We start from the raw sequence: 26809 nt of genomic DNA on the forward strand, positions 1-26809 counted from the left end.
CTCCCGTGTTGTCAAGCCCGTCCTTTGTCGACCCGTTCAGCCTTCTCTGCCGCATCGCGAAAATACCATCTCGAAAAGCTACGAAGACCTAGCATATTCTGTGCATTGCACAACCACGCCGTACCGCTTGCTTTGCTCACTTCGCCGACGCCGTTGCCCGCTCACAATCTTTGAGACATGCCATCAAATTGAACTTGGCGTCGCTATCTGTTTCCTGGTATTGTATCTAACAAGCCTTTTACAAACAGACCTGTTAACAAAATTAACTCTCGTTGACCGACAAAATGCCCGAGGAGAAGTCTTTCGATAAGATCCCGCTCCAGAGCAACGATGGCAGCGTCATCACTGTCGACTACGAGGTTGCCATCCGCTCCGCGCTGCTTAGCACGATGCTGGAGGATTTGAAGAGCATGGGTGTCTCTGAACTCGGCCCTGTCCCTCTGCCCAACGTGCGTTTCCATTTGACCCAACTGACGTTTTCCGTTCCCGGAGTTTTTGCTAACCACGTGCCTTTCGTCCAGGTCAACGAGGCCGTTCTCCGCAAGGTCATTGAGTACTGCGAGCACCACCGCAACGACCCCCTTGGCACCAACGAGGAGGAGACCGAGAGCCGCAAGAAGACCACCGATATTGAAGAGTGGGACCAGAAGTTCATGCAGGTCGATCAGGAGATGCTCTTTGAGATCATCCTGGTACGTAAACCCTGTTTTCTGTCGTTTTATCTGTGGTTGTATACGTTGTGCACGTTATTCCTTGCTAACACCTTTCTTGCATTCAGGCCGCCAACTACATGGACATCAAGGCCCTTCTTGACGTCGGCTGCAAGACGGTCGCCAACATGATCAAGGGCAAGTCGCCGGAGGAGATCCGCAAGACCTTCAACATCACCAACGACTTCACCCCCGAGGAGGAGGAGCAGATCCGGAGAGAGAACGAGTGGGCCGAGGACCGCTAAGCTGCGCAAGTATGGTGAACGAGTCTAGTGAACGAGTCTGGTGAACGAGTCCGGAAACGGATAACGTGTGTCCAGTATTGTTGGCTGTTGTCTGCCGGTGAATCTTTTGTTCTGGCTCTTGTATGTCTTTTACGTTTTATTTCCTATACCTTTTGTTCTGGGTTAAGCGGTCAAAGGAGGTGCCATAGGTTCTCTGTACCGAATGTATTTCTTCAATTCAAACCGATAGTAGTTCGCGGGTTAATAAGACCGATATAACTTGCTTCACTTCTCTTATCCGTATTCTCATATGATTTGATACTAATGGCATGCGCGGTGCCGGTATCTGCTCCTGAAGAAATGACTAGAAGCATTTTACTACCAAACAGACAAAGATGACAACAGTTGGCCTTCCGTATGCGGACAAAGGAGATGCGTCAAAGAAAAAGAGGCGTGGTTCCGGCTTCCGGATCTGTTCGTTCTATTGATATTCGAGCTGCAAGCTGGACTCTGCAAACCACCAGACTCCTTTCGGCGTTGTCCTCTCCATTTTTAAAAGTGGCCGGTTTCCAACAGTCCTTTTGGTTAGAAGCGGACTGGTTTAAGAACGCTACGTGATATCAAAGCTTCATAACACGAAAAGGGTGATGTACTCTGAAGTCGCCATACGCCGTTGCAGAGCGTCACCATTCGTTTACGACACGGCTACGAGCAAAGGTAGATTGGTCGGGAAAACACGCGATTTTTTTGATTTTTTTTTCAATGTCTTGCTGTTTTTTTATTCATTTCCTTTTCCGTAAAAAAAGTTCTGATATCAATGTCAGAAGGTAAACAATAAATATACCCGTTTATTCCCAGTTTTGGATGCCGTCAACTCCTCCCTTCATTTTCTCCACACAAGAACATGGTTTCGGTCTTTCCTCTCGGTATTTCCGAAGAGGTCATTCGTAAGAAAAGGAAGCACACATCCTTCGTGAGACTCTCATGGAGTAGGGCGTAGAAAAAGGAGGCCGAATAGAGTGAGCAAGAATAATTGAGCAGAGCTTCCAAAGGAACACCTTGGTAGGGCCACAGGCCATTCACATTCCGCAGCGCCAGGTGCCGTCCCCAACCGCGTTGAGTCGTATATCGTTGTCATGTCAATCGTCGTTGTTGGGCGCAGCACAGAAGAGTACCATACAACCGTCCGTGCCAAGCAAGGTAATGGCCGTAGGCCGCTGCAGTTTGGAAAATGGATGACGGCGTCGCATATTCGCTAGCCGTCGTCTTGTCGCAAAATCGAGTGTGGTCCGTTCCCAGAATACTGATGCTCCTCGCCCGCCTGTCTCGGCTTCTTCCCAAGCCCTCATTCCTCGTCACACCCCCAGCTCCCGGACACAATATGGGTAAACATTTAGATGCCCAGGCGGGTCTTGCGCCAGTGTCTCCGCTTCGCGTTGTAGCTGAAAGGATGTTAGTTTCAGTAGACTAGACGGTATGGTGCATTCCTGCATCGCATCGACAGGGTATGGGTTTCGTTCATCGTACCGAATGGTGTTGCCGGTCCGGAGACGGATCCACTGGGGGATCGGGCGGTTTTGCTTCTGCGCCTTGGCGAGCTTCTGCTTGGTGCGGAAAGACTTGTGGCTCTGCAAGGAGGGGAAAGAACATGTCAGTCAACGTTCAGGGCAGTCTTATGACTTTAACATCCAACAGTTCATCGTCGTCCGGTCGGCTCTGTTGTTTCGGCTTGTCCAGTCGTCGCTCTCTTTCCTCCTCAATCGGTGGTTTCAGGCGTGTCTCTGATCGTCCGTCCCCGTGCAAAGAGGCTATATGACGGAAGCCTCGTCATGGGCCGAAGATGTTGCGAGCAGTAAGAGCCAATTTTCGCAATCGCAAATGTCGAGGAGGATGTCGGTTTGTCGAGCAAAGAAAACAACAGAGCGTTCCGTTTGTACGTGTCCGTGTCATATTCATCGTCTGTCCCACCATCAAAAAACAATTATACGTACCGGCATCTTGACTGATTGTTGATTCTGTCGTTGATTCCGAAAGAAAATTATGGTAGGTTGCTGGATTGAAGGTCGGAAGAAAGGCGTCAGGGAGGGGGTTCCGTACAATCATCGATTTTTTTTCTCCTACCCAGATTTGCCCACAACGCAACGCCCCAAACTAAAATTTCGTGCGCAGGTTTCCTAATACTCCACTTTTCTCTCTTTCGGACAAACTTTTTTGCCTTCCTTTCTTTCGTTGTGATTAGTCACCGTTAGCAGGTTGTCACGTGCATCATTTGTAGACACCTCCATGCCAAAAGGCTGTGAAGGGATCCACCGTAATAAGATGTACGGCACGTGCAGCTTACCCGCCTGTGGAATGCTCGATATAGGCGGCACGAAAGAATACATAGCTGGCCAGGCCACTGTTCGCGACACTGAGGCCCCGGAGGAGCCGCTGTCGCATTCCTTCTCCCAGTGCGGATAGTAGTAAGCTTTACTAATCCTAAAGTTTTTGCACAGGCCTCCATTAGCGCACTGCACGCCACCAACGCCCCATCGACAGAAGCGTCGCCGATCCCTGTCTCGCGAAATCGAGGCTCATTTCTTCGAAAATCAAAAGCATCACCAACAAAAAGCTAGAGTCCCAACGGCTCAGGAACCACCCCCTGCTTTTTCATACGCTTCTTCTGCATTTTCCGTTTCTACACGCCCTGCATCCATTTACATCCATATCCTGCAAGCTGCCATTTTCACGACTTTTGACGACCTTTTGCTTCACGAAGCAAATCTACGGCGAAGAGACATTGTCTCTCCCCCCATTTACGACTTCGGCCCCGACGGCGATTCTCTGACCTCTGAACTTAGTCCAGAGCTTCTGCCTCCCATCTATATATCCCAGCGACGAAATAGCGGGCCAATCAGCCTCCTCTTCGAAGAGATAACACCTCCAGACGGACTGAGCAGCAGAAACGAAGAGACGGCATCGTTTTACCGGAAAGTTCCAGAAACAAAACACATCAAAGCCGTGCGTGCGACAGGCGAAGGGAGGTCACGACGAGGATCCTCTCGGGAACACAGTGTCCCATTTCAACGCCCTCGTCGATTAGGGCAGGCAAAGTCGCGGCACTCCGCGCACCGAAACCGCAAGGATGGGTCAAAGCGTGTCGAGCAGCATGTCATGGCTGACAAGCTTGCTGTTCTCCAAAAAGGAAATCCGGATCTTGATCCTGGGACTGGTACGATTTTGCTTTGTTCTGTTGCCAAGGGAAAGCACGAGAGTGAGGTGGACAGTAGAGGGTTATGGACCAGACAGGTAACTGACGTTTTCTGCTACTAGGACAACGCTGGCAAGACAACACTCCTGTACCGGCTCAAGATTGGCGAGGTGGTCACAACGATCCCGACAATCGGCTTTAACGTCGAGTCCGTGACATACAAGAACCTCAACTTTAACGTGTGGGATCTCGGCGGCCAGACGTCTATCCGGCCCTACTGGCGGTGCTACTACGCGAATACCTCGGCGGTGGTGTTCGTGGTCGACTCGACAGACATCGAGCGGCTGCAGACGGCGGCCGACGAGCTGGCGGGCATGCTGAACGAGGAGGAGCTCAAGGATGCGGCGCTGCTGGTGTTTGCCAACAAGCAGGACCAGCCGGGGGCCAAGGGCGCAGCAGACATTAGCGAGGCGCTGCAGCTGGGCCAGCTGCGGGACCGCAACTGGACAATCATAGCCTGCTCTGCGGTCGATGGCACGGGCGTGAACGAGGGCATGGACTGGCTAGTGGTAAGTTGAGGAGGTGGGAGGAGATGCTGCGACGACGATACAAGAATGAACGTACGAGACTAACACGCACAAAGCAAACCGTTCAGCAAGAGTAAAGAACGCTCTGTTCTTTTCACACCGACATACTTGACGACGAACGACCAACGAACGAACCCCCTTTTCGGAAGACCTCTGCCGAGTGTCTCCTCGTAGACCGATCCTGCAAATGACAGATGGTGCAGCAGTATGGAAGTATCCCGGGTCTGGACAAACGTCCACTCACGGCTCCATGAATAGGGGTACACAAACCGATATGCACGTCTTTTAGATTGCGGCGACTTGGAGGAGGTACTGGCAGACGAGGCGTTTTCTTATTTACTCTTAATTCACAGTAGCAATGGTTTTAATACTTTCACGCAGAGGCAAGATGAACGGAGTCTGTCGCGTCCGGTGGACGGGCTTCGCGGCCTCTGCTTTTCACTCTTCTAACCCCTCTTTGTATCAGGCTTCTTTGGATAGGCCGCGGTGGCCTTGGTTTCGTCCTCTTTTTGCTTCATTTTATCATTACATAGATCGCTGCATTATTATATTTTCTGAACATAGCAATGACTACAACATACATATTGTTCATACACTTCATTGCCAGCCGTGTATACGCAGTCCCATCCTTGGGAATGTCAAAGTAGGTAGACTACAATGGACCATCCGGACCCAGAATATGCCGTCACATCAAACTCCATCAAATCACCCCAGCAGGCATGCTGCGGTCTCCGCGTGCAAGACAACAGTCAGCAGCACCACTTTTAACGGAACCGACACGCATAACAGTGCAGTCGGCTTGTCTCGGCCGAACTTGTTGGGGGTAGGCAATTTGGTTTTTGGCGAGTAAGCTGTCTTGTATCCCACCATTCCCAACATCGGCGTCTGAGCCGGGATCTGAACGGCCTGGATGTCTGCCCAGCTTTCACCCCCATATTAATTCAAAGTGCTGGCAATGTATCGGTCATGGAACGACATAGTGCCGACGTAAACCCGGGTTACAAGAAGCAAGACGCGTGGTCCTGTGACTTGGTGAGATGGTTGCACGTCTGGGCAGTGTAGCTCTTTATTTGAATGTATACTAATCAGTCATAAGTTCCAACCTTTAGAACGTATTTAAAACAGGGTATACGTTGGACTCAATATCTCAAAAAAATAAAATAAAAAAGAAATTCCAAATAAAATCTGTAAAACGACCAACTCGCCGCAAAAGAAAAATAAAAATAAAATAAAATCGGCTTAATAAAAGACAGTAATTGATCGACAACGGTTGACTGGATCGGGTACATAGGCACTCTTTGATGATGATGTATTCCATTTCCCCAAGGCCACCGCATGTTCTAGCTTACCTCGCCAGTTGTCCCAACGGCTGCTTTCGCTTCTAAATGCAAAGCTGCCATTGGCCCAAACCACAGCCCGTTATTTTGGATCCGTTGCACTCGCTCTTCTGTACGAAATATCCTTTCGGTCTTTGTCCGCTGTCGTCCATATTCCCTGTAGTCTCCGTCCGTCCGTCCTTTTGTCTTGTGCACAGCAGCACAGCTAGCATGCTTTACTTGTCAGCGCAGGCTGGGGATGGTTGCATCGTTCGTTGTTGCGCTTTTGTGGGGCCGCGCCTTACATGTCGTCACCGGCATTTGGTGTAAGTCGGGATTTAACAAGGAACGAGGTACCCTTTCTGTTTGGTGCGTGATGAGGCGACTTTTGTTAAGCTGTCGGCAAGAGCTATTTCATGGGTACTCTTTCTCAAGGGAGGAAAGAGCGATACAGTCCTGGTAACAGACGTCATAGTATCCCGAGGACGACTCTCATGGGCAAGAGAGATGGAGACGGCAAAGGGAAAGCACCAAATCACCCCAATGTAGTCAGCTATGACGGAAGAAGAAAGAACTGCTTAGACATGCCCTGTACACCTTCTCTGTGTGGCTATATATGGCTTCTCCTTTGCTGCCAGCAACTAGGTGGTCGTTTGTTCCTTCCTACCCTCGTACCATTGTATTGGAAGGCAGCTCCAGAGCGTCACGACATTCAAAAGGTAGCATCACGATACAATACCAAAATCTAAATCAGACCACCAACACGTACACGACATATCATCACCATGGCTCACCCGGCAGTAAAGACCGACGGCGAGCGCGGCGCCGCGTACAAGCACATCGAGTCGACATATCACTACGATGAAAAGCCGACGTACACGACCACCAGCGGCTACCCCATTGATGACCCAAAGAAATATCAGCGCGTCGGCCAGGGCCCGCTGCTGCTGCAGGACTTCCACTTGATCGACCTGCTGGCCAACTTTGACCGCGAGCGCATCCCGGAGCGCGTGGTGCACGCCAAGGGCGCGGGCGCATACGGCGAGTTCGAGCTCACGCACGACATCAGCGACCTGACGACAATTGACATGCTCACGGGGCCGATTGGCAAGAAGACGCCGCTGCTGACGCGGTTCTCGACGGTTGGCGGCGAGAAGGGGTCTGCGGACACGGCACGCGACCCCCGCGGCTTCGCGACCAAGCTGTATACGCAGGAGGGCAACTGGGACTGGGTGTTCAACAACACGCCCGTGTTCTTTTTGCGGGACCCGACCAACTTCCCGACGTTTATCCACACGCAGAAGCGGAACCCGCAGACGAACCTCAAGGACGCGACCATGTTCTGGGACTACCTGTCGACGCACCAGGAGTCGGTGCACCAGGTGATGACGCTGTTCTCGGACCGCGGCACGCCGGCGTCGTTCCGCAAGATGCACGGCTACTCGGGACACACGTACAAGTTCACCAAGCCGGACGGGTCGTTTGTGTACGTGCAGATCCACCTGCGGTCGGACCAGGGCGTCGCGACGTTTACAAACGAGGAGGCCGGCGAGAAGGACGGCGCCAACCCGGACTGGCTGACGCAGGACCTGTTTGAGGCGATTGCGCGCGGCGACAACCCGTCGTGGACGACGTACCTGCAGGTCATGACGCCCGAGCAGGCCGAAAAGTTCCGCTACAATGTGTTTGACCTCACCAAGGTGTGGCCGCAAGCCGAGTTCCCGCTGCGTCCGTTTGGCCGCATGACGCTCAACCGCAACGTGCAAAACTACTTTGCCGAGATCGAGCAGGCCGCCTTTGCGCCGTCGAACCTGGTGCCGGGCGTCGAGCCTTCGGCCGACCCGGTGCTGCAGAGCCGCCTCTTCTCGTACACGGACACGCACCGGCACCGCCTGGGCGGCAACTTCCACCAGATCCCCGTCAACACGCCGCTCCGGTCGTTCAACCCGATTGTGCGCGACGGGCAGATGAATGTCAACGGCAACCTGGGCGCGAACCCCAACTACCAGAGCTCGTACCGGCCGGTGACGTACAAGGCCAGCGGCAAGGGCACGGTGTCGCACGAGAAGTGGACGGGCGAGGCGACGTGGGCGGTGTTTGGGGATGTGACGGACTTGGATTTTGAGCAGCCGGCCGCGCTGTGGAAGGTGCTCGGCAAGCAGCCCGGGCAGCAGGACAACTTTGTGCACAATGTGGCGGGCCACCTGTCGGGCGCCAAGCAGGACACGCGCGAGCGGACGTACGGCATGTTTGCGCGCGTGGACGCGGACCTTGGCAAGCGCATCAAGGAGGCGACGGAGAAGGAGGTGTCCAAGTAGAGGGTGGAGGCGGTGATGATTTACTCTTCGTACTGTGCTTTGACGGAAGCCATTGTCCTTTTCTTCGTTGGGTCTACCGAATGGCAATTGAAATAAAAAAAAGGGAATTTTTTTGCTGTGCGACATACGAATCGCTACTTTGCATTACTCGACATGGTGCGCATCAATGCTTGGCAAAACAAAAAAGGACGTTGCGTGTCTCTGACCAGCCGATGGTGACATCTGGGGCTCCTGTTGCGACAATGCGCAAACTGCGCCTCTCTGCCCTACTTACCACGTGCGGGCGAGTCATGTCGCACGTTCTCTGGAGGATAAGTGGACTGCCATCGACGTCATGTTTGTTTCAATCGCATTGCAGGATCATGTAAAAAAAGACGGGTTTCCAACAAGGCAAAGGCTTGATTTTCTGCAGCAAGCGGCGCGCAGGGTCGCAGCGTACGGTACATGTCTCGCCGAACCGCCTTCTCTCTGGTGCTATCTGTTATGTGGTATGTGGTATCTAGATGGCCTCCCATTACACCATTGGTCTTCCTCTGGTCTTCCTCTGGTCTTCCTCTGGTCTTCGTCTGGTCTTCCTCTGGTCTTCCTCTGGTTTCCTCCGTCGCAAAATGGTCGTGGTTCGAAAGGCAGAGAGTATTGCGTCGCCGCGCATTTAGCAGCAGCACTTGCAGCACTCGAAGCAGGCAAAGGCAGCGCAAAGACCGCAGCAGATCTCCTCGGCCTCGTCACCGCCGCGCATGTTGGCCTCGACGGACATGGGCTCGACGCGAGTCTATTTTGGTTTGTTAGCAGTGATCCTATTGACAAGTTCCGGGGCTTTGTCGCAAATGACGTTGTTTTGGACCAAGCGCCAGGGCCAAAAAAAATAAAAATAAAAATAAAAATAAGCATTAGGGTCGTAGAAAAGATCACTACAAAACAACGTACAGGCTGCTCCACAGCGGGCTCGGCGTTCTTGGCAGGCTCGGCGGCCATGTTGACGGTCTTGGTAGGGGCGTCCATTGTTGGAGATATTGCGAGGATATAAAAGCCAAAGAGAGAAATAGAAGTTTGGTGTTACGGTCGGTGGTGATAATGGACGAAAAGAAAACTTTAAGAAAAAAACGACGAGACGAAGCACGGGCGGGGAAATACGGCCTCTTAAGTAAACGAGCAAGCGAAGGAGTCAGTGGGGGGAGGAGGGAGAGCGAACCCGAGAGAGACAACCTGACAACGTGTGTCGGCAACAGACGCCAGTCGACCCTGAAGGAGCAGCTGGCTGGCTGGGACCTCGGACTGGGTGCAGGGGTGGGCGTGTGAGGGCGAGTCTGTGAGTGGGCAGGGTGATGATTACGGAGAAAAAGGAAAAAGCGAATGGTGTCTCGCGAGGAGGGAGCCAGCTGCGGGAGGATAGGGCAACGAGCATTGCTGTGCCAAATACGGCACAGAGAATGGAGCAGCAGACGCAGCAGGCAGGGACCCGCAGATTGGATCTGACGTCCAGGAGGAGGCACAGGGCCGGCGGCATCGAAAGTCGAAAAGGAGCAGCATGCGAGGAGGGAGCAAGAGGCAGGGCACAGGCAAGGGCCGAGCTATCGTGCCGGTGAGGGTCTGGTGGAGAAAAGACCCTGTTTTAGTTGTGCAGTATTCATTTCGTCTAGTTGCGATGTGCTTCTGCCCCTGTTTGGCTCGTTCAATGATTTGGTCCTTTGAATTTTGTTCCTTCAACCGGCGATGCAGCTAATGATAGACATTGTCGACAGTACAGTGCCGAGCTGCAGTCTACCGCTGTTATTCTGTGTCCTGCCATCCCCTGTTGATCTGTGCAGTTTCTCTGCGTTGTTTCTTGCTCGTTTCTTGTTTTCAATGCCGGACCGTTTGTTTAGTTTGTTTGTTGGTCTCTGCTTAGGGTGCCTTTATCCCTGTTGTTGGCGCCGGTTTTCTTGTTGTTTTTCCAATTTTTTTATTCTTCTGTTTCGTATTCCTTACCTTTTCTCATTATGGAGACAATGGAACGCTCTATTTTTATCATGCAAGCTGTTGACAAGAAGCCTGTTAAAAGCGGTACTGCATACGTGGACAACGGAGCCACTTGGGCCCCAGTCTTCCAGGCACGAGCAAGAAAAGAATTGACATTCCGGAGTGCGTCGTATGGCAGTTGTTTTCACATCAATTCGACTCCGTCTCACATCGTACAGCTTTGCGTGACGACGACGCCTATGTGCAGACGCCATAATTATAATTAGGCTGGCAGCATCGCGAGCGGTAATGAAAAGAAGAATAAAATGGGACATACGATGTAGACGCACCTATGGACCAAAAAGAGACCGAAGAACGGCAGATGAATCCACTTAACGCAGATCCAGGATTTGAGAAAACAGAAAGAAGATGGCAGTCGTAACCAGCTCTGTACATTTTCAAAACTTTGTGGCACAAAGTGTCGTGGGCTAAAATAAAGGCAGCTGACAATCCAGCGGCCGTTGAGCGTGACGAGCGCGTTGAGAGACACCGCCGGAGAATAAGAGAGAACAGACCGCGGGCGGGTGCAGAAAGCCAAGACTGCATCGACGACGAGACAAACGAGAACGTGCGCCCCGGCAAGCGGCAGCAAAACGACACACCGACACAGTCGCGAACAGCCACAGGGCCACGCAGGCGCCGGGTCGTTGTCTGTGGCTGCAGTCAGACGTCAGTGGAAGTCTGGCGTGGCCCATGTGGCTATGTTGCTATGTTGTGTGTACAGAATATGATGGTGTTGTTTGACGAGGTGCTCGTTTGGCCTCAGAACAAGCCGTGGGAGGAGGGAGGACAGGGGCAGGGGCTCAGACGATTGCGCTTTCCTGCAGCACCAGCTCTGCTCTTGCTGTCCAGTCCATCCCAATTGGGAAGACACCTCACCACATGCCTTCTTGCCTTCCTGCCTTCTTCCTTCCTCTCCAGCCCTGAACGTCATTTGGCGTCGCTAGCGCGTCGCAGTTTCCCACCCAAAACTGTCCACACGCTGCTCGGAACCCGGCTCTGTATGGCTGGCTCTTTCCGCCAGAATCTATCACAGTCCAATTGCGATCGCCCAAGTCCAATGCACTAGCCGGCCATATCTTACCAAATCGACGCTATGAAGAGACGACGCCCAAACCGTTCTTGTGACCGCCTTTCCGGAAAATGTCATTCATTCGGAGAGAGACACGAAGACTGGACGGGCGCAGGGGCGTCACCCGTATCTCGACAAAAGACGCCACCCCACTGCCGTCTTGACGATGGGAACGACATATTCCCAGGCTAGGGATAAAACGGGCACCAAAGATCATGCCACATACCTCCACAAATGGAAGACACCTCCTGCGGCACCTGACCTGTTCATCAGGGCAGCGCATGGTAATACCCCGTTGGGACGAAGTGCTGCTCAGTACGACATACATGCTCACGACTTCATGGTCGCTGGGCCGAAGCGCTCCACTATATTTGGCAGCGGAGCATCTCGTTGGCGGAATGCATTGCTATGAGTCTGTCGTGTCTGTGTGTATTCATCGCAATCGGCATTCAGTCAAACCGTTCCGTGTCTGTTATTTTACTCTCTCTTTGTCTGTAGTCCACTACTTCGTAAGTAGCCACTCTGCCACTCCAACCAATGTCCAGAGAACCGCCCTGCCATTTCGCACTGCCGTCTTATGCGTTCAGGCCCCACTTTCCGCCTTCCTTCTTCTTCCAGTCCAGGACCCAATCGACAGCCAATGGCAGGCGCTGGCAACGGACGTTCGGACTTGCCCGCTGTGCGCCAAGGCCAAGCCTTCTTGCGTACCCGCTTTTTGACAGCATCGATGCAGTACCCAGCTTTGCATCTCCATATTCCGTATGTTGTATGCCGTGTTCCATACTCCGTGCAATACATGGTGATGCTTGTCTCTGGAGATGCGTGTCTCAGTGTCCCCGTGACCAGGCTCGCGCATCGGCAAAGTGGAACCCTGATAGACGATCGACCGCGCGCGATGGCAGCGTCCATTGTTCCAATGTGTCAATTTGTATGATGAGTACTTTGCTCCGTACTCTGTACGATGTACTCTATTGCAAACGGAGTCCTTCGATGGTCTTTGGTAACTTTCTCATTTGTCTGTTTTCAGACAGTTTCCGTTGCCGGTTCGAATCCTTCTGGTATCAACAGCGGGATCCTATGTCTATGCACTCATACCTGCCATGGAGCCCAATGGAAATACAAACAATGCAATATTGCCGGCTGCTAGCCACCAGTCTCCAGCAGGTCCTCAGCATAGTCCTTATCTGGAGTTGTTTCTGCTCCTGGGTTTCGGGTTGCTGCCGAGTCTTGGTGTGGCTCGTGTGCGCTGGCGAGAGGAAGGTGTCGTGGACAGACGCCGTACTCGCGGATAACGGCATATGGAGGGGGGTTGGCAATCGTGGAGAACCGGCCAGAACCTGTCAGGAATACGACCCCACGAAGATGTATCGCTTTTACGAAAGCGTTCCTCGATCTTCCGCGTAAAGTCTGTGTCCTCCCCCTTTGCATTGTGGCTCGTACTTTGGCTCATGCAACGCAGTACGAAGAACCCCCAATATGTCGACTGGCATGCCTCATCAGCCAGCCTTGCCGCGTTCCTGGGTGACAAAAGCCTTCCTGCTTTTCCCTATTCCCTCATCTCGTCCGACCTCCCGTCTGGTTGTTTGATTGCACAAACGATCACAGTCCGGAGATGGGCAGGAGATGCCAGAAATGCAAACAATGCCAAGTCGGCCCGGACGGCTCTGACAATGGCGTCGTTTTCTTGCAAAGGAAGCAAGTCGGACTCTAACCTGTTGAGCCCTGTCTGCTCGCATGCCGACGTCAGAGTTGTCTGTGGGTCGCCAAGCTGGTCGGGTTGGACAGGAACAACGACAGCCAAGTTGTCCGCCAGCCTTGGCTGTTTGCATGCTGCATGCCCTTGTCGAACCTCTCGCCCGCACCAATTAAAGAGTGGCGCCGTGACGGGGTATTACTCGAAACGATCTGTGCCTCCCCCAATTTGCTGGTTTACTGTCCCCATGATGGTTTACTGCCCAATCATGATTTGCCTCCCCCGTATTCCTTCTGGAGAATGCCGCTCGATTCATGTGTTGTTCTGTTCTTTCGAGAGTAGGTGCATGCATTGCTGCCGCCAAGTCCAGGCAACAACAACAGGATCGTTTTTAATCAGGACATGTCCGACCACTCACTCAGTCATACACGATACCGCTCACTCATGGTCCCGCACGCCTGCTAGCCAAATTATCCCATCCCGTCGAATTTTCGTCGTTTTAAAATGTGCAGCGCCCCTGAGTAAGGTCTCATTGTTGACCAGACTGCTCTTGTCATGTATTTTGGCAGCGATGGGCGGTATGCGAGCCAACCAAGACGAGAGCGAGGCTGCAGCGGCAAGATACCGGGATGCATCCCGCTTCGTATTCCGTATTCTCCCACATGTGCACCCGGTGACTGCAAGGCAAAAAACTTGTCATTTGGCATTTGCTTTTGGGCTTCTGGTGCCTGGCTAGCCATTGGCCGCTTTTCCAGCTGCAGCCTTGAGCCTTGAGTCTTGAGCCTCGATCCTGCTGCCTTTGCATGCCGTGCACCGACAAAGTATGGCGTACCTGTTCTCCCTGGAACTGTCAAACTCGGTCGCGTTTCTGCCAAAGCCATCCCCAATCGCCAGCTAATAGGAGCCGTACCAACAGACACAGGCCGTTCCAAATGGCTATAGGTGATCCCGCACTCACCCGCTAGACTGTGCACTGCCTTCACTGCCTTGTCGGTCTTTGTCGCGCCGATCGCCGTTCTCGTCTTCGGTGTACACGAGCGATACCTGGAGGCTGTCGATGGTGTGCAGCAGGGGGGCACGGGGCGTTTGGGGAAGAGGCTCCGTTTGGGCGATTTGACAATGGGGGATGGCGCCGATGGCGAGTGGGGATCATCGAATGGGAACGAGCCAGGATACTGTTCAACGCCCAATTCTCCGCGGCACTCAGCGTGCCGGCTGGGCAAGCGTTCGCCAGTCGTTCCCCACAGCCCCCTGGTTTCTGCGCTACGCAGTAGTGTAGAGAATGGGCAACCACCACCCACAAGGAAAGAAGGAAAGAAGCATACGCCACCTTCCTGTACAGCCCCCGAGCTGTTGTCGTAGCTCTGGCACTAGAAGGGAAAGAACAAAACAAAGCAACTCAAAAACACAATGATGACAGAAACAAGCTATGACCACACCAAAAGCACGCCACCAACGCACGACCAACGACCAGCTACAACACTACAACTCCCTCCTTTCGTAGCTTGACCGATGCCGTCACAGGCCACACATGCCTCAGCAGCTCAGTCACAGCGTCGTTCCGCCCTTGCAACAGAGCACGTTCACCCAGCGGCGGCCCACGATTGGCAGTCGGGGCATCTCTTTTCTTTTTGGCCATTTTGGCCATTTGGCCATATCGCGTTCGTTTGCGATTTCGACACCGAGCTGGCCATGAGAACAGACTCGCCCGTTTGGTCGGTCACAGGACTGCGATGACTCCATCGTCCAGCAGGCGGGTCCAGTCCTAGGGCCTTGGGCCCCCGTCGTTATGCTCGGCAATTGGTGTGCATCCAAGAAGCCTCACACTTTGATTCCGATGCTGCTTCGATGACTCTCCTGCGTCCGCTTGTCTGTCCGCCTCTGTTTGGTTCGCTCGCGGAACGAACCAAGACATGTCGCGGTCTCCTGCACGCCGCACGCTGCACGCTGCAGTCCACCTCTGCCTGCCTGTCTGAGTCCGCCTCTTCGCCCTCCTTTCAGACGGTCTGCGTTATCTGTTTGGCCAGCCTTAGAAAAGTGGGCGGTGTCACCAATCAGTCTCTCTCTCTGTGTGTGTGTGTGTGTGTGTGCTTGTGAGTCTAATCTGTCTCTTTGCATTTCAAAGTCCTATCTCTGACTCCGAGGACAGGACCAAAACGACAGGGATGCTACCAAGAAAGCCCCGCCTCCCTTTCCATTCGGCTTCTGGCGCCCTTCTAGCGTCCTTGGCATGCTGCCTTCTGACCCATTGCGCAAATCTCCCTTGTCGTTCCCGCTCAAGTCTGCCCCCCATGTCTGGCTTCGTTTTTAGAATTTGTGGTCCCCCCCCTTCTCGTTTGTCCTGCCAATGTCTCTAACCTTCGTTTCTCGTCGTCCTCTTGGCCTGCAGTTTTAATGTCCTGCCCCAGGAGCATATCATTGCTGCCTTACGATCGGCCTGACTGCCTCTCCGTGTCCATGCCTCGCTTCGAGCTGGCTGGCTTGTTGGTTTCCTTCTTTCCCCGGAAGGTGTTCGGGCTACCCCTCCGTCTCTTTTACTCCAAGTCTGTCTACTTTGTGTACTCGTCATTGGCAGTAGCTACGTTCTTCTTGCGATCAGCTTTTGCGCCTTTTTTTAGTTTTCCTTGTGCGCAGATTACTTTCACCACTTCTCATTCTCCTACTTCTTTCTATCCGACCAGTGCGGCGTATGCAAAGTTGCCTCGACAGCCAAACGACGTGCCTAGCAAGTGAGGCCAAAGGTACCTTGCCGCTCGTCTTGACCGAAGTCATTTGGCAAGCCTGACGCGTTCCCTCTGCCGGTCCCGATGCCTCCCCATCTCGCCAAGTCCTCTGTCATTCATCCTCATGTACCTGTACCCTCCAATTCGTCCCTGCACTAGTCTAGTTTTCCCCCGTCCCTAGTTGTTCCTACGTCGTCTTGTCCTGTGATCAGTCTTCCATCCCCCTTCGTCGCTATCGACCTATTTGTTGTTTGTACACTTTCTTTCTGCCTTCGCATGTGTCGTTGCATTTTTGTATTTAGCCGCGTCGATTCCTCCTTCTTTTCTGTTTCTGTTCGGCCTCTTCTCTCTCCCTTTACTCTCCCTCGCTCTTCCATCTCACACATTACACTCTTGCTCATATCGTCCCGTCTTCTCACTCCAACTCACACATTCAACCACACTGTCACATATTGCCTTTACTGCCTCGGTTACCAACGCTCTCACTGTGCTCTCCAACTAGCCCCCGGTCTTCTTGTCGCATCCCAGCACGCTACCTAGCTTGCAACCTGCAACTGGACTTCCTGCAGCCTGAACACTGTTTCCAACCTGCAGCAACCACAAAACCGTTCCGCTTGCAACTACTACTGCTACCTGCGACAGACCACGCGCTGCATTGCCGAATATCTCTGTTTCTACCTTCCCCGTTAAGACTGCTTGCTTCCCAAAATAAAAACTATATTAAAAAAATACGCAACAATAAGACCACAAACAAATCGCAACATCGATATCGTCCATAACATAAAAGACATAAAGAGAGATTCAGTCCATCAGTCAATCGGTCAACCAAACAAGCAAAGAATCAAAAAAATTCCTGCGAGGAAAAAACCTTCAAACCAGCCTTATTTTGATTTCAACTCTACTCTCGCCCGTACGGAGGGCGACATAAACACTTCCGACTTTTCAACTCAGCTCGACAAAGAACAGTAACAGGCCCATCTCTGCTTCTGCCCTGCTGCTTTATTCTCATCCCCAGCCCTCCACCAAAATGACTGGCCGCAACAACAGCTACTCTTCATCCCGCGTCCCATCTTCGGCGCCGCTCTACCACGCGCCCTCGCGATCGAGCACTATATCGTCAAGCTCAGTACGTACCTGTGTATAGGAGCAAGGTCCTTGTCACTCGTCTTTGTCCAATGTCCCTGCTAACCAACCACAGACGAAGGCGCCGTTTGCCGAGTCCTACGATATGCCTGCGTACGAGTACAGCAGCCGGTCGGCCAGTGACCCGCTGTACCGCACCAGCGCGGGTATGGGCAGGGCCTCTGCCAGCTATAACGGCCCCTCGTCGTCGTCCTTGCCATCGTCATTATCGTCTGGGACGTACAACATGTCTGATGCAGCTGCTGCCTCGGGCGTCTACCGCACCACGAGCAGATCGACTTATGCGTCTTCGGCGTCGTACTCTTCGTCGTACCCGCCATCCTACACATCGTCGCTGGCCTCGACGGCGTCCTTGCCGTCCGTGTCGTCACCGCCGCCGCGCCATTCGTCGGCCCATTCCTATGCCACGAGCACTGCCGGCAGCACCGCCGGGAACAGCACGAAGAAGACGAATGTCAACGTCTACACCACGTGCGGCCGCCACAGCAACGAGTGGCTCTTTAGCGGCTGGCCGTCGCCGTTCCGCCGGCGGGATGGAAACTAATGACTTCCACTCGTTACGATTTCCTGACACTTCGCTGCTGGCGGCTACGACTAATGACACGACACGAACGCGACCACGACAAGGACTCGAGATATCCTAATTGCCCATTAGAATAGATTTTGGTTTTGCATTTATGGATTGTATCTTGATTTTTCATGTTGAAATTATTCTATGTAATGGGCATTATTTTGTTATCTGATTCATCTTTCTGTTTTATGTATTTCAGCTGCTTATATTGTCTTCGGTAGTCTTGCAAGTTTGCGTCTTATTACATACTATTTTGACTTTTGTTCTACAGACAGACGAAACAAAATACCAAAAAACGTATACCTAATAAATCCAATTTCAGATACGACAATAACCTCAAGAGTGTAACATTGCTCTCGTCTGCCTTCTAAAGTATGTCGCACCTCGGGACATTCACACCCAAATCCCCCTCCTCTTGGCCGAAAGAGGAAGGGACCCACACGAGCTTTTGTCTGTCGCCAAGATGTTGCCAAGAAATGCCAAGACCGTTTGTCAACTCAAGAATAACCCAATTAAACTTGGCTTAAAATAAATCCGGAAATTCTCCCGCCTTTGGAACTTTCTTTTGCACGTGCCCCCTATTTGCGCGAACCCTCCTTCCTTGAGGCGCTTTAGCTATGATTGTCAGTACGTCGTAGCTTTTTCCACGTGAAAATCCACCAAAGCTACGCCATATTTCCCCAACGGTTGAACAACAAACGACGTCTTCCCCGACAATCGACGTTTTGTGCATCATCATCGTCACCCACCTATTGTCGACATCACCACCAACGACAACCTCGATACGCCGCCGTGTCAAGCGTACTCCCCAGTCCGACCTGCACCTGACCTATTTCTGCTGGATAGTTTTAGAATCGACAGTCCTTCCTCCGTTGCCCGCAATGGCCAAGTCCAAGGAGATTCCCGGCACTGGCCCTGTGGAATCGTCGCAGGTCAAGCTGCTGTACCTGACCGCCTACAACTTCGCGTCGGCGGTCCTCTGGGCCACGGTGCTGGGCCGCACGGTTGGCGCCGCCTATCTGCGCGGGCCCGAGTACGTGCCGATTGCTGTCAGCTACTTTGTGCGCTGGACCCAGACGCTCGCCCTACTGGAGGTCGTGCACTCGCTGCTGGGCGTCGTCCGCGCGCCCTTTTTTACGACCGTCATGCAGGTTGCCAGCCGCCTGCTGCTCGTGTGGGCCGTCGTCTACCCGTTCCCCAACGCCACCACGTCCAGCGTGTTCTACACGTCGATGCTGCTCGCCTGGAGCACGACCGAGGTCATCCGCTACTTTTACTTTGCTCTGAGCCTGGCCCGTAGCGCGAGCGCGTCCGGGAGCGGAGCCAACCCGCCGGTGCCCGACTGGTTCACCATCCTGCGCTACAGCACATTCCTCGTTCTCTACCCCATCGGCATCTCGTCCGAGGTGCGCCTCGTGTACCTGGCCGCGGCGACGCCCGGCGCCGCCGAGAGCCTGCACCCGTACTACCCCTACGCGCTGTACGCGGTGCTGGCCGTCTACGTGCCCGGGTCGTACATTCTCTACACGCACATGCTGGCGCAGCGGCGCAAGGTGCTCCGCCGGCTCAAGGCCGACTCGAGCAAGGCCCAGTAGAGCGGAGAGATTGGGACAGGGGATGCAAGCAAGGGGACCGAGACACTACACATTGCGAGACGATAAAAACAATAGGAGTGCAGTGGAATCGAGAGTGCGAGGACACGAGGCGAGACATGGATCGGGAACCTCGACTCTTCGGAGCACTACAGCGGCTATGCGGCTTGGATGGCACGGTGTTACTGGTATTGGCTGGTATTCGGTATAAAAAAGGCGAGCAAGTAACAGATTTTATCTGTTCCATAGAATCGAGGCGAAAGAGAGCTTCGGCAACATCAATAGCAATAGCGTAATAATGTACTATTAGTTCATAAGGGTTTGTATTTGTCATAGCATCGTATTTTAGCAAAAAAAATTAAAAAATAAAGAAACGTGCATCTTATGATACCGCCGCCGCCGTCGTAACGTGACTGCCGGCATACCATGCGGTACCCTCGGTCCACTGCACAATCAAGGCACTCGCGTCCCGGAGCAGCGTGTTGTAGTTGGGGTTCTGTGGCGGATCGAACATGCTCATATGCGCCCATGTCTCGTCCGTCGCCGCGTCGTTGACGGCCGGCCGCCAGATCCCCGCTGGGGTCTGCCCTGACGGCAGGTTGCAAAACGTTCGCTCGCCCGCGGGCAGCAGCCCGCGCAGCGGCGAGCTCCGTCCGCCTTCGCCGTTGTTGCTGAGACTCGCCGCTTTTCGCTGGGCCTCTTGTGCTGCCCTGCCCAACTGCGTATACAGGTTTCCGAACCCGACGCCCAGTTGCCGGGTTGCCTCTGTCATGCGCGCCATGCGCGCCCGCAGCACTTCGCCTCGTGCCAGGCAGTTGACAAACTCGAGGTGCGACGTGGCCCACGTCCAGCCCTCGGTCAGCTGGTCCCGCCGCTTGTAGGCGGCCGTGGCGGCGGCCGCCGCCGCGCCACTGGCGATGGCACCGGCTCCCGCGTACATGGCAATCTTGCCCCAGCCCCACGAGGACGACGCTGCGCCGGCGGCCGCAGCGGCCCCTCCGACAGCCGCCGCCTCTGTCTTGCTCGTCTTGGATGCGTTGCTCGAGGGCGACGACGACGACGGCAGGGCCCGTGCCGAGCGCGCCGGCTGCGTGTCGCCCTCGCTCTTCTTGCTGCCGCCCCACAGCGCATCCGTCAGACCGGTAATCTGCGTCAGCGCGGCCGTCGCGGCCGCATACTGGCCTTCGGCGCCGTGGGCCACCACGCCCGGCGCGATCCCCAGGTACGGCGTGTCGAACCCCAGCACGCCCTGGACGTACGGAAACATCATGGCATTCAGCTCGTCCCCCAACTTCTCCTCCTCGTCGCCCACCCGCTTGTCGCCCGCCAGCCCCAGCAGCGCATCCGCCGCCACAATCCCGCCCATCGAGTGCCCAATCAATATGCAGTGCACCGACGGGTCGACGGTCGGCGACGGCGTGCGTGCCGCCACCTCAATGTCGATCACTTGTTCGAGCAGCCACTCCGAAAAGCGGGCGACGCAGGCCGCGAGGTCGCCGCGGGTCTCGTAGGTCGGGTAGACGGCGACGCGGACGTCCACGTTGGGCAGGGCCTGGGCAACGCGCTTGCGCAGGTCATGGGAGAACTGCGAGCGGGCGCCAAACGTGTCGGCGCCGCCCTTGAAGCCGTGCACAAAGCACAGCAGCAACGTGCGGCGCATCTGGTTTGGAGACGGAGAGAAAGGCCAGGGAGACGGTCTCGAGGTGGAGGAAGCGGGTGAGCTACCGGAGGCGTCGGAAGACGGACGGGCGAGTATCGGCGAGAAAACAGAGTCCGAGGTCTCGATAGCAGATACAGAGGTGCAGCGATAACGTGGTTGTTGGAAAGTGAGCGTGAATGACGTGTAAACAAGTCGTTAGTTGCTGAAGAAGGCTGTGAGGCTGTGGCAAGGCGGTCCAGTAGTGGAGGTGGGTGCGGGGCTTTAGCGCTATAGCGCATCTACTCAGAACAGCTACAGCCTGAGACAAGGCTCTCACAAGAACACGAGGTTTCACAGCGACAGGCACATCACGGGTCGGATGCACAAGAAACATGCTTTCTTACAATCGTAGTTTCTAGCATATCGTCATATATATTTTAGATAGACGCGGTAAATCATGACTAAAAAAGAATGCCTTGATGTATTTCATTTTCTGATTCAACGCCGACATGGCGATGAGGCGAATACTAAAAACCTGAAATCAACGATGACGGTCAAGGGAAACATTGCAAGTCGGCCGAGGCGGCCACGCAAGACAAAGCCAGAATGCACACAGAAAGCAAAGACCAGAATCCAGAATAGGAGGATTGAAATATAATATTGGAATGCCCAAAGCCAAACGCCAGCCGGTTGATCGCCCCTTCCGCCCCAAAAGCATTTTTCGCTCTTGCCTTGGGCTGCTCAGCCATCTCATAGACAACCCCGTTTCTTTTTTTATGCAATTGCCCTTGTTATTTTGTTTCCCAAAAGCTCCTTCCGTTTTCCGATCGTCCCCCTGTCTCTCCGTCGGGATCCCACTCTCTTATATTTATTCCCATTTAAATAAAACTTTAAAGTCGAATGTTCACCAGAGTATTTTGTTGGTCCTCCAAAGTCGTTCCCCTAGAAAGTGGCAAATGGTAAACTGGCAAAAAGAGATACAAGGAGATGAAAAGACGCGCCTTGGGTAACACGCCGGCAGCGATTCCTGTCGGTCCCATACACCACGTCCGAAAGACATTGTAAAAATAAAGACAAGAAGAAAATACTAAAGAAAGGGTAAGAAAACACAAGGAGAAAAAAAAAATTTGTAAAAGAAATAATAAATAAGAAATGCACGTTGGTAACAAAACCATTCCCTCTGAAAAAGCAAAGAAAAACTGCATCGGTGGGTATTATCGATTGACAAAATCGTCATCGGTGCTGAAAGGAGCGGTCCTCTCCAGCATCGTCAGGTATATTCAAAGGAGTACGTATGCTGCATGTTCGTGTTCGTATTCGTGCTTGCGTGAGTCACGCGGTTTGCCTTGGGTGCTTATTTGTACAACAAAAGGGGCAATGAAGTTACTCCGCAGTCTCTGTGTCGGTGTCCGGAGACACCACCAGCTTGGCTGCAGCCGTAGCCATCTTCCCGTCCGCTCTGGCGACGATCGAAGCCCCTGTTGGTCCAGCACTGACACTAGGTGGGTTGGAGCTCTCCGGGGTGTTCGGCGCATGGGTGAGCGGCGGTGTCGACTCGGCATTGGCGGGCAGCCGGGGTGACACGGGCGCCGTGGAGGCAGTATAGGACTTTGCGGCCGGCGGCGACCCTAGGCTGACTAGGCCGGTCTTGGCCAGCTCGTCGAGCAGGCGGTCCACGGCCGCGTTCTGCCGGCCGGTGCTCGTCCGCTTCAGAACGGCAAGCTGCGTCTCCATGGTCTCGACAAAAAGACGACGTTCCTCACCTTCGAGGAGCTTCAATAGTCTCTCTGTGTAATGGGTTAGCGGGGCATGACGGTAACAATGTGCCGGGCACTAAAACGAAGGGCCACTTACGGATGACATAGTTGCCGTATTGGTCTTTGATCATTTGGTGCAGGACGGGCACCCCGTCACTGCCGACCTTCTCGAGCTCCTTGCGGGCGCGGACACGGTCGTCCAGCGTGCCGTGTTCCATGCACTTCTCGACCACATTGGACGCAAACTTGTGCCGCGACATGGGGACGAGCTCATTCAGCACCGTGTTGATCATCTTGGTGCGGTCCTCTGGATCGCCAAACTCAATGACGTGCTGCGTCACGTAGTTGCCGTACTGGTCCATGATGAGGTCGCGCGCATTCTCGTGCAACTCCGCTAGAATGATGGCCTTGTCCTCCTCGGACCCGTGTTCGAGCATCCGCTGGACGACGCGGCAGCCGTAGTTGTGCGACGACAGCTCCTTCACCTTGCCGCGGAAGGCGTCCATGACAAAGCCAATGTGTTCGCGCGGGACCACCTCGATGACCTTTTGCACGACATGGTTGCCGCTCGGGTCCTTGACGACACGCGTCACATCTACCTCGAGCTCCTTGACCAGGTAGACTTGCTGTTCCACCAGAATGTGCTCCAGGGCCTTTTGCACCACACGGCAGGCGTACGGTTGTGTGGACAGCTCGACCATCTTGCCGCGCATCTGCTCGGCCAAGTACTTCTTCTGGACCTGGCTGCCGTGCTCAAAGAACTTTTGCACAACGTAGTTTCCAAACACGTCACGCATCAGAACGAGCGCATTGGCTGAGATTTCCCGGAAAATGTGTTCCTTGTCGTCGCTGTTGGCCGTCTCGAGCTTGCTTTGGATGAAGCGCGAGCCGTGCTGGTCGCCGCTGAACTCGACAATGTAGCCGTAAATGTCCTTGAGCTCGAACCGTCGGTTGGTTCTGGATGTTCGGAAATCGTCCAGCACAGGGCTGCGCATCGACCGAACGAGATCGCGGTCACGGGGAGCTTGCAATTGGGAGTTGGGCGGCAGCAGGCCATTGCCCATCGGCGTGCCCATCGGCGCGCCCATCGGGAGACCCAGAGGCGACACCTGCATGGGCGCTCGGAAAGAATTGAACAGTGGGTATGGGGCGAGGTTGCCGGGGAGGAAGTTGGGGTTGCCGTTGAACGACGCGGCAGCGGCAGCAGCAGCCGACAGCTGCTGGTCGTGCAAGAAATTTTGTAGAGGTTGACGCTGCAGAAGGTTACCTACACCATTGGCGCCGGTCTCCGATAGGCCCGATGTTCTGGGGTCCCGCGACTGCGGCCGACTCCAGGGCCCGGCACCATTCGCGGGTGTTCCAAGGCTGCGCGGGCTGCCGTTTTGTTGGAAAACGCCCCCAATCGGAGTGTTGCCCCGCTCAGCTGAGCTGAAATGGCTACGCGGAGCAGAAAAGGCGGATGCGGCAGCAGGGTCTCTACCCTGCCCGTACATCTCGAACCCCCGAACGCCCGCGTCCCAAGGCTCAGAGATGGGGTTGAACTGGAACGATGGTTGGCTGTGGGTGTGTGCCTGTGCTTGCGCCTGCACATATGCTGCCATTGCACCATAGTTGCTTCCAAGGCCGTTGGCGGCAGAGCTGGCTGACCGGTCATCGAGGCCCTGGGACTGGCGGAACATCTGCGCCATCGCCAGAGCGTTGGCGTCTTCGGGTTGGGAGTTGCGGTGGTAGGGCAGAGCGGGTGTCGGCGCTGCTGGGGACGAGTATGACGTCGAGGCTTGGAGCGATGTGCGGTGTGAATGGCCGTGGCTCGACGTTGCAATGGGGCCAAAGGAGCCAAAGGATGGGAGCGTCGAGCCGTTGCTGCCATTGGTATTTGTCGTGCCATTTGCTGGCCCAGGCGCGGCCGATGCAGACGCTGTCGATCCTGCTACAGACGCCGCAGCTGACGACGTCGAAAAGACGTTCGAGGAGCCGTGGGCAGCTCGTGTTCGGGATGGGAGAGCATCGCTGTCAAAGCCCAGGTTGGAAAGAGAGTTGGAGATGGTGTTCGAATCGGGGCCGTCCTCTCCTACACTGTCGCGCAGTGGCGATGTGTACCGGAAAGCGGCTGCGTTGGCCTCGGAGGCCGTGCCGTTGGTCGCCTTGGAACGGCCGTTTGGAAAGGCGCTTGTCTGTCCGATGGGAAAGAGTGAAGAGGTGGATGAAAGACCGTTTGATAGGTCACCAACGGCATCTCTCTGGCGTGCAGGCGACGGGCTCGACGATGTCCTCCGTGTCGCGGCGGTGTTCTCGGCGTTGTTCCAAGGTCCAGACTGCGCAGTCCATACGCCGGGGGCGGCTGAGTTTGTCGGGAAGGTGGTGGAGGCCTGGTGGCCGTTTGTGAAGGGCTCGTCTTGGCCTTGATGGAGCAAGAATCGTTAGCATAGAAACGCGAGTAGAGAAAAGTACAAGACTTGGCAATGAGAAGCCCAAAAAAAAAAAAAAAAAGAGGAACCCCAGTCTGTTTCAGCTCCAATCCATCTCCAGCTTTTCGTCCGAACCTTCACTTCCATCTTGCGCCAATAGTAGACACACACCGCCGCCTGTCAGTATTCTTCTCGACGTACCTCGTAGACTATTCGACTCGCGATTGTTGACGGACGATGGCACATTGCCCCACACAGAATTCGGCTGCCAGGACACGATGGACTGGGACGACGACTCCCTCGAATTGGCGCCGCCGTAGGGGAAGCGGTTCGCCTGAAGAGACGATGTTAGCAATTTGAGTCAAGATTGATGGCGAGCGTGGTCGAAGGTGAAAAAGCAGCGCAGACGAGACGGAGGCACGAGACCCAGGTTCAGAAAAAGGGGAGACGAAAAAGAGGCGACGAGAAGGAGGCACTGAAAGAGACAAGGGAAAGCAAAATACATACCGCCATGGCAGTTGACAAATGGGCGACTCGTGAAGCTGTTTCGATATGAAGGGCCGCTGGCGAGGCGAAGGAGCGTCGATACGGCGATGGAGATCGATCAGAGCGCACGGCACGCGATGGTGGATGCTTCGCGACTGACAGGCGACACGAGACGAGGATGAAAGACGAGTGATGCAAGAAGCAAAAAGTAAGAAGCGAGGATGATAATTGGACAGAAAGAGGCGGACGTGAGGAGAGGGCTCAGAAGAAGCTTCGTGGCAGGATCTAGTATATGTTGGTTTGTCGAGACGCTTGATTGGAGATAGCGGCGACGATAGAGAGCGACCAGCGATGGACGAGAGGCTCTGCTAAGGAAAGAAAAGTAGAAATGCCAAGTAAACAGTATCGATGCGGCAGCGAAGGATGTTGGCAACGGGATGCTGCCGTGGACGGGACGACTCAAGGGCGGGGATCGCGTGCAAGCAAGAAAGTCTTGCTGCAGCGAAGGGGCGTGAGAGCAAGCGAGACGAGGCTCCCTTTCGTTGCGATTGTGACGGCGAAGTGGTATTAAGATGTGATTTTTTTTACCAGGGAACATTGGGTGGACTATTTTATTCTTAATGGAGTGGAGAAAAGTGGCAGTCGAGGCGGGTGGGTATTGATTGTTGCGAGGGAGGGCGGTTTGCTGACAGGCTGGTTGGCAAGAAGGAGCGCGGAGGGGGAGCCTGTTGCCTTGAAGGAGGGGCCTTGACGGTGGGCAACAGAATGTGCGAACAGAAGGTGCGAGCAGGAGGTGGTCCAGTATCGGGGAAGGTGCGAGCAGTGCACGCAGCACCTGCGTTTGGTGGGAAGGAGCAAGGGAAGCGATAGACAGTAGTGGCATAGCGCGGTGGGGAGGGTGCAGTGGAGTACCTAGCGGTTAGGTGCTCCGTGTTCCGTAGCGCACAAGAGTGGAGGCTTGTGTTCGCTGTCCAGACCGTCAAGAGACCCAGAGCGGCGGCAGATGCAGCGAATGCGTCGTAGTGTGGTGGGATAGCGCAGGCCAAGGGTTTCTCTACTTGCCCAAGGAGGAGCTAGAGGTGCTGAGAAGCGCCTGAGGGAAGGTCCCAGCCGGTAAGGCTGAGTGGTCAATTGTGAGGGAAAAATGCACACGATCGCGAGGAAGGCGGGCAGCGACGAAGGTTGCAGCAGGGAAAGAACGCCGACAAATTGTCTAGGGTAAGGCAGGAGTAAAGCAGGCGAACAATTGTGAAAAGTGGGATGAAAAAAGGAAAGAGCACCCACCAGGGCAGGTGCGAAGTACATGCAGTAAGTACAAAATACACACTTCAGAATAAGCAATACTCGATACAGGCTTACGTGGGACTCAAACCGCGACGAAC

The 26809-nt window shown here is 54.3% G+C and overlaps 12 protein-coding genes across 12 annotated transcripts; 7 read left to right on the forward strand and 5 right to left on the reverse strand.

Moving 5' to 3' along the window:
- Window positions 1–284: 284 nt before the first annotated feature.
- SPSK_09816 (S-phase kinase-associated protein 1) lies at window positions 285–955 on the forward strand (the record flags this gene model as incomplete). Its single annotated transcript, XM_016736385.1, has 2 exons — window positions 285–692; window positions 779–955. 2 exons carry the CDS (start codon window positions 285–287, stop codon window positions 953–955), a joined length of 585 nt encoding a protein of 194 aa, XP_016588325.1.
- Window positions 956–1838: 883 nt separating this feature from the next.
- SPSK_10923 (uncharacterized protein) lies at window positions 1839–2193 on the forward strand (the record flags this gene model as incomplete). The annotated part of the gene is made up of 2 exons (XM_016737156.1): window positions 1839–1881; window positions 1976–2193. The coding sequence occupies 2 exons, from the start codon at window positions 1839–1841 to the stop codon at window positions 2191–2193; spliced, it is 261 nt and encodes an 86-aa protein (XP_016588326.1).
- Window positions 2194–2327: 134 nt separating this feature from the next.
- SPSK_10963 (large subunit ribosomal protein L39e) lies at window positions 2328–2568 on the reverse strand (the record flags this gene model as incomplete). Its single annotated transcript, XM_016737184.1, has 2 exons — window positions 2328–2376; window positions 2462–2568. 2 exons carry the CDS (start codon window positions 2566–2568, stop codon window positions 2328–2330), a joined length of 156 nt encoding a protein of 51 aa, XP_016588327.1.
- Window positions 2569–3253: 685 nt separating this feature from the next.
- Window positions 3254–4702, forward strand: SPSK_10887 (uncharacterized protein; the record flags this gene model as incomplete). Its single annotated transcript, XM_016737132.1, has 3 exons — window positions 3254–3384; window positions 3430–4222; window positions 4247–4702. 3 exons carry the CDS (start codon window positions 3254–3256, stop codon window positions 4700–4702), a joined length of 1380 nt encoding a protein of 459 aa, XP_016588328.1.
- Window positions 4703–6812: 2110 nt separating this feature from the next.
- On the forward strand, window positions 6813–8345 carry SPSK_09132 (catalase; the record flags this gene model as incomplete). The annotated part of the gene is made up of 1 exon (XM_016735711.1): window positions 6813–8345. One exon carries the CDS (start codon window positions 6813–6815, stop codon window positions 8343–8345), a length of 1533 nt encoding a protein of 510 aa, XP_016588329.1.
- A 1074-nt stretch (window positions 8346–9419) lies between these two features.
- Window positions 9420–9644, forward strand: SPSK_10945 (uncharacterized protein; the record flags this gene model as incomplete). The annotated part of the gene is made up of 1 exon (XM_016737175.1): window positions 9420–9644. The coding sequence occupies one exon, from the start codon at window positions 9420–9422 to the stop codon at window positions 9642–9644; it is 225 nt and encodes a 74-aa protein (XP_016588330.1).
- A 2914-nt stretch (window positions 9645–12558) lies between these two features.
- On the reverse strand, window positions 12559–12843 carry SPSK_10133 (uncharacterized protein; the record flags this gene model as incomplete). Its single annotated transcript, XM_016736687.1, has 1 exon — window positions 12559–12843. The coding sequence occupies one exon, from the start codon at window positions 12841–12843 to the stop codon at window positions 12559–12561; it is 285 nt and encodes a 94-aa protein (XP_016588331.1).
- A 735-nt stretch (window positions 12844–13578) lies between these two features.
- Window positions 13579–14747, reverse strand: SPSK_09431 (uncharacterized protein; the record flags this gene model as incomplete). Its single annotated transcript, XM_016736003.1, has 2 exons — window positions 13579–14478; window positions 14595–14747. 2 exons carry the CDS (start codon window positions 14745–14747, stop codon window positions 13579–13581), a joined length of 1053 nt encoding a protein of 350 aa, XP_016588332.1.
- A 2111-nt stretch (window positions 14748–16858) lies between these two features.
- On the forward strand, window positions 16859–17518 carry SPSK_09830 (uncharacterized protein; the record flags this gene model as incomplete). Its single annotated transcript, XM_016736399.1, has 2 exons — window positions 16859–16957; window positions 17030–17518. The coding sequence occupies 2 exons, from the start codon at window positions 16859–16861 to the stop codon at window positions 17516–17518; spliced, it is 588 nt and encodes a 195-aa protein (XP_016588333.1).
- A 908-nt stretch (window positions 17519–18426) lies between these two features.
- On the forward strand, window positions 18427–19140 carry SPSK_09777 (3-hydroxy acyl-CoA dehydratase; the record flags this gene model as incomplete). Its single annotated transcript, XM_016736347.1, has 1 exon — window positions 18427–19140. One exon carries the CDS (start codon window positions 18427–18429, stop codon window positions 19138–19140), a length of 714 nt encoding a protein of 237 aa, XP_016588334.1.
- A 379-nt stretch (window positions 19141–19519) lies between these two features.
- Window positions 19520–20797, reverse strand: SPSK_09322 (uncharacterized protein; the record flags this gene model as incomplete). Its single annotated transcript, XM_016735896.1, has 1 exon — window positions 19520–20797. The coding sequence occupies one exon, from the start codon at window positions 20795–20797 to the stop codon at window positions 19520–19522; it is 1278 nt and encodes a 425-aa protein (XP_016588335.1).
- Window positions 20798–22159: 1362 nt separating this feature from the next.
- SPSK_08408 (pumilio family mRNA-binding protein) lies at window positions 22160–25454 on the reverse strand (the record flags this gene model as incomplete). Its single annotated transcript, XM_016735006.1, has 4 exons — window positions 22160–22563; window positions 22631–24934; window positions 25143–25275; window positions 25449–25454. 4 exons carry the CDS (start codon window positions 25452–25454, stop codon window positions 22160–22162), a joined length of 2847 nt encoding a protein of 948 aa, XP_016588336.1.
- Between the last annotated feature and the right edge of the window lie 1355 nt (window positions 25455–26809).

Source organism: Sporothrix schenckii (genome assembly GCF_000961545.1).
Source record: "Sporothrix schenckii 1099-18 chromosome Unknown Cont44, whole genome shotgun sequence".
In the NCBI taxonomy this organism is placed as follows: domain Eukaryota; kingdom Fungi; phylum Ascomycota; class Sordariomycetes; order Ophiostomatales; family Ophiostomataceae; genus Sporothrix; species Sporothrix schenckii.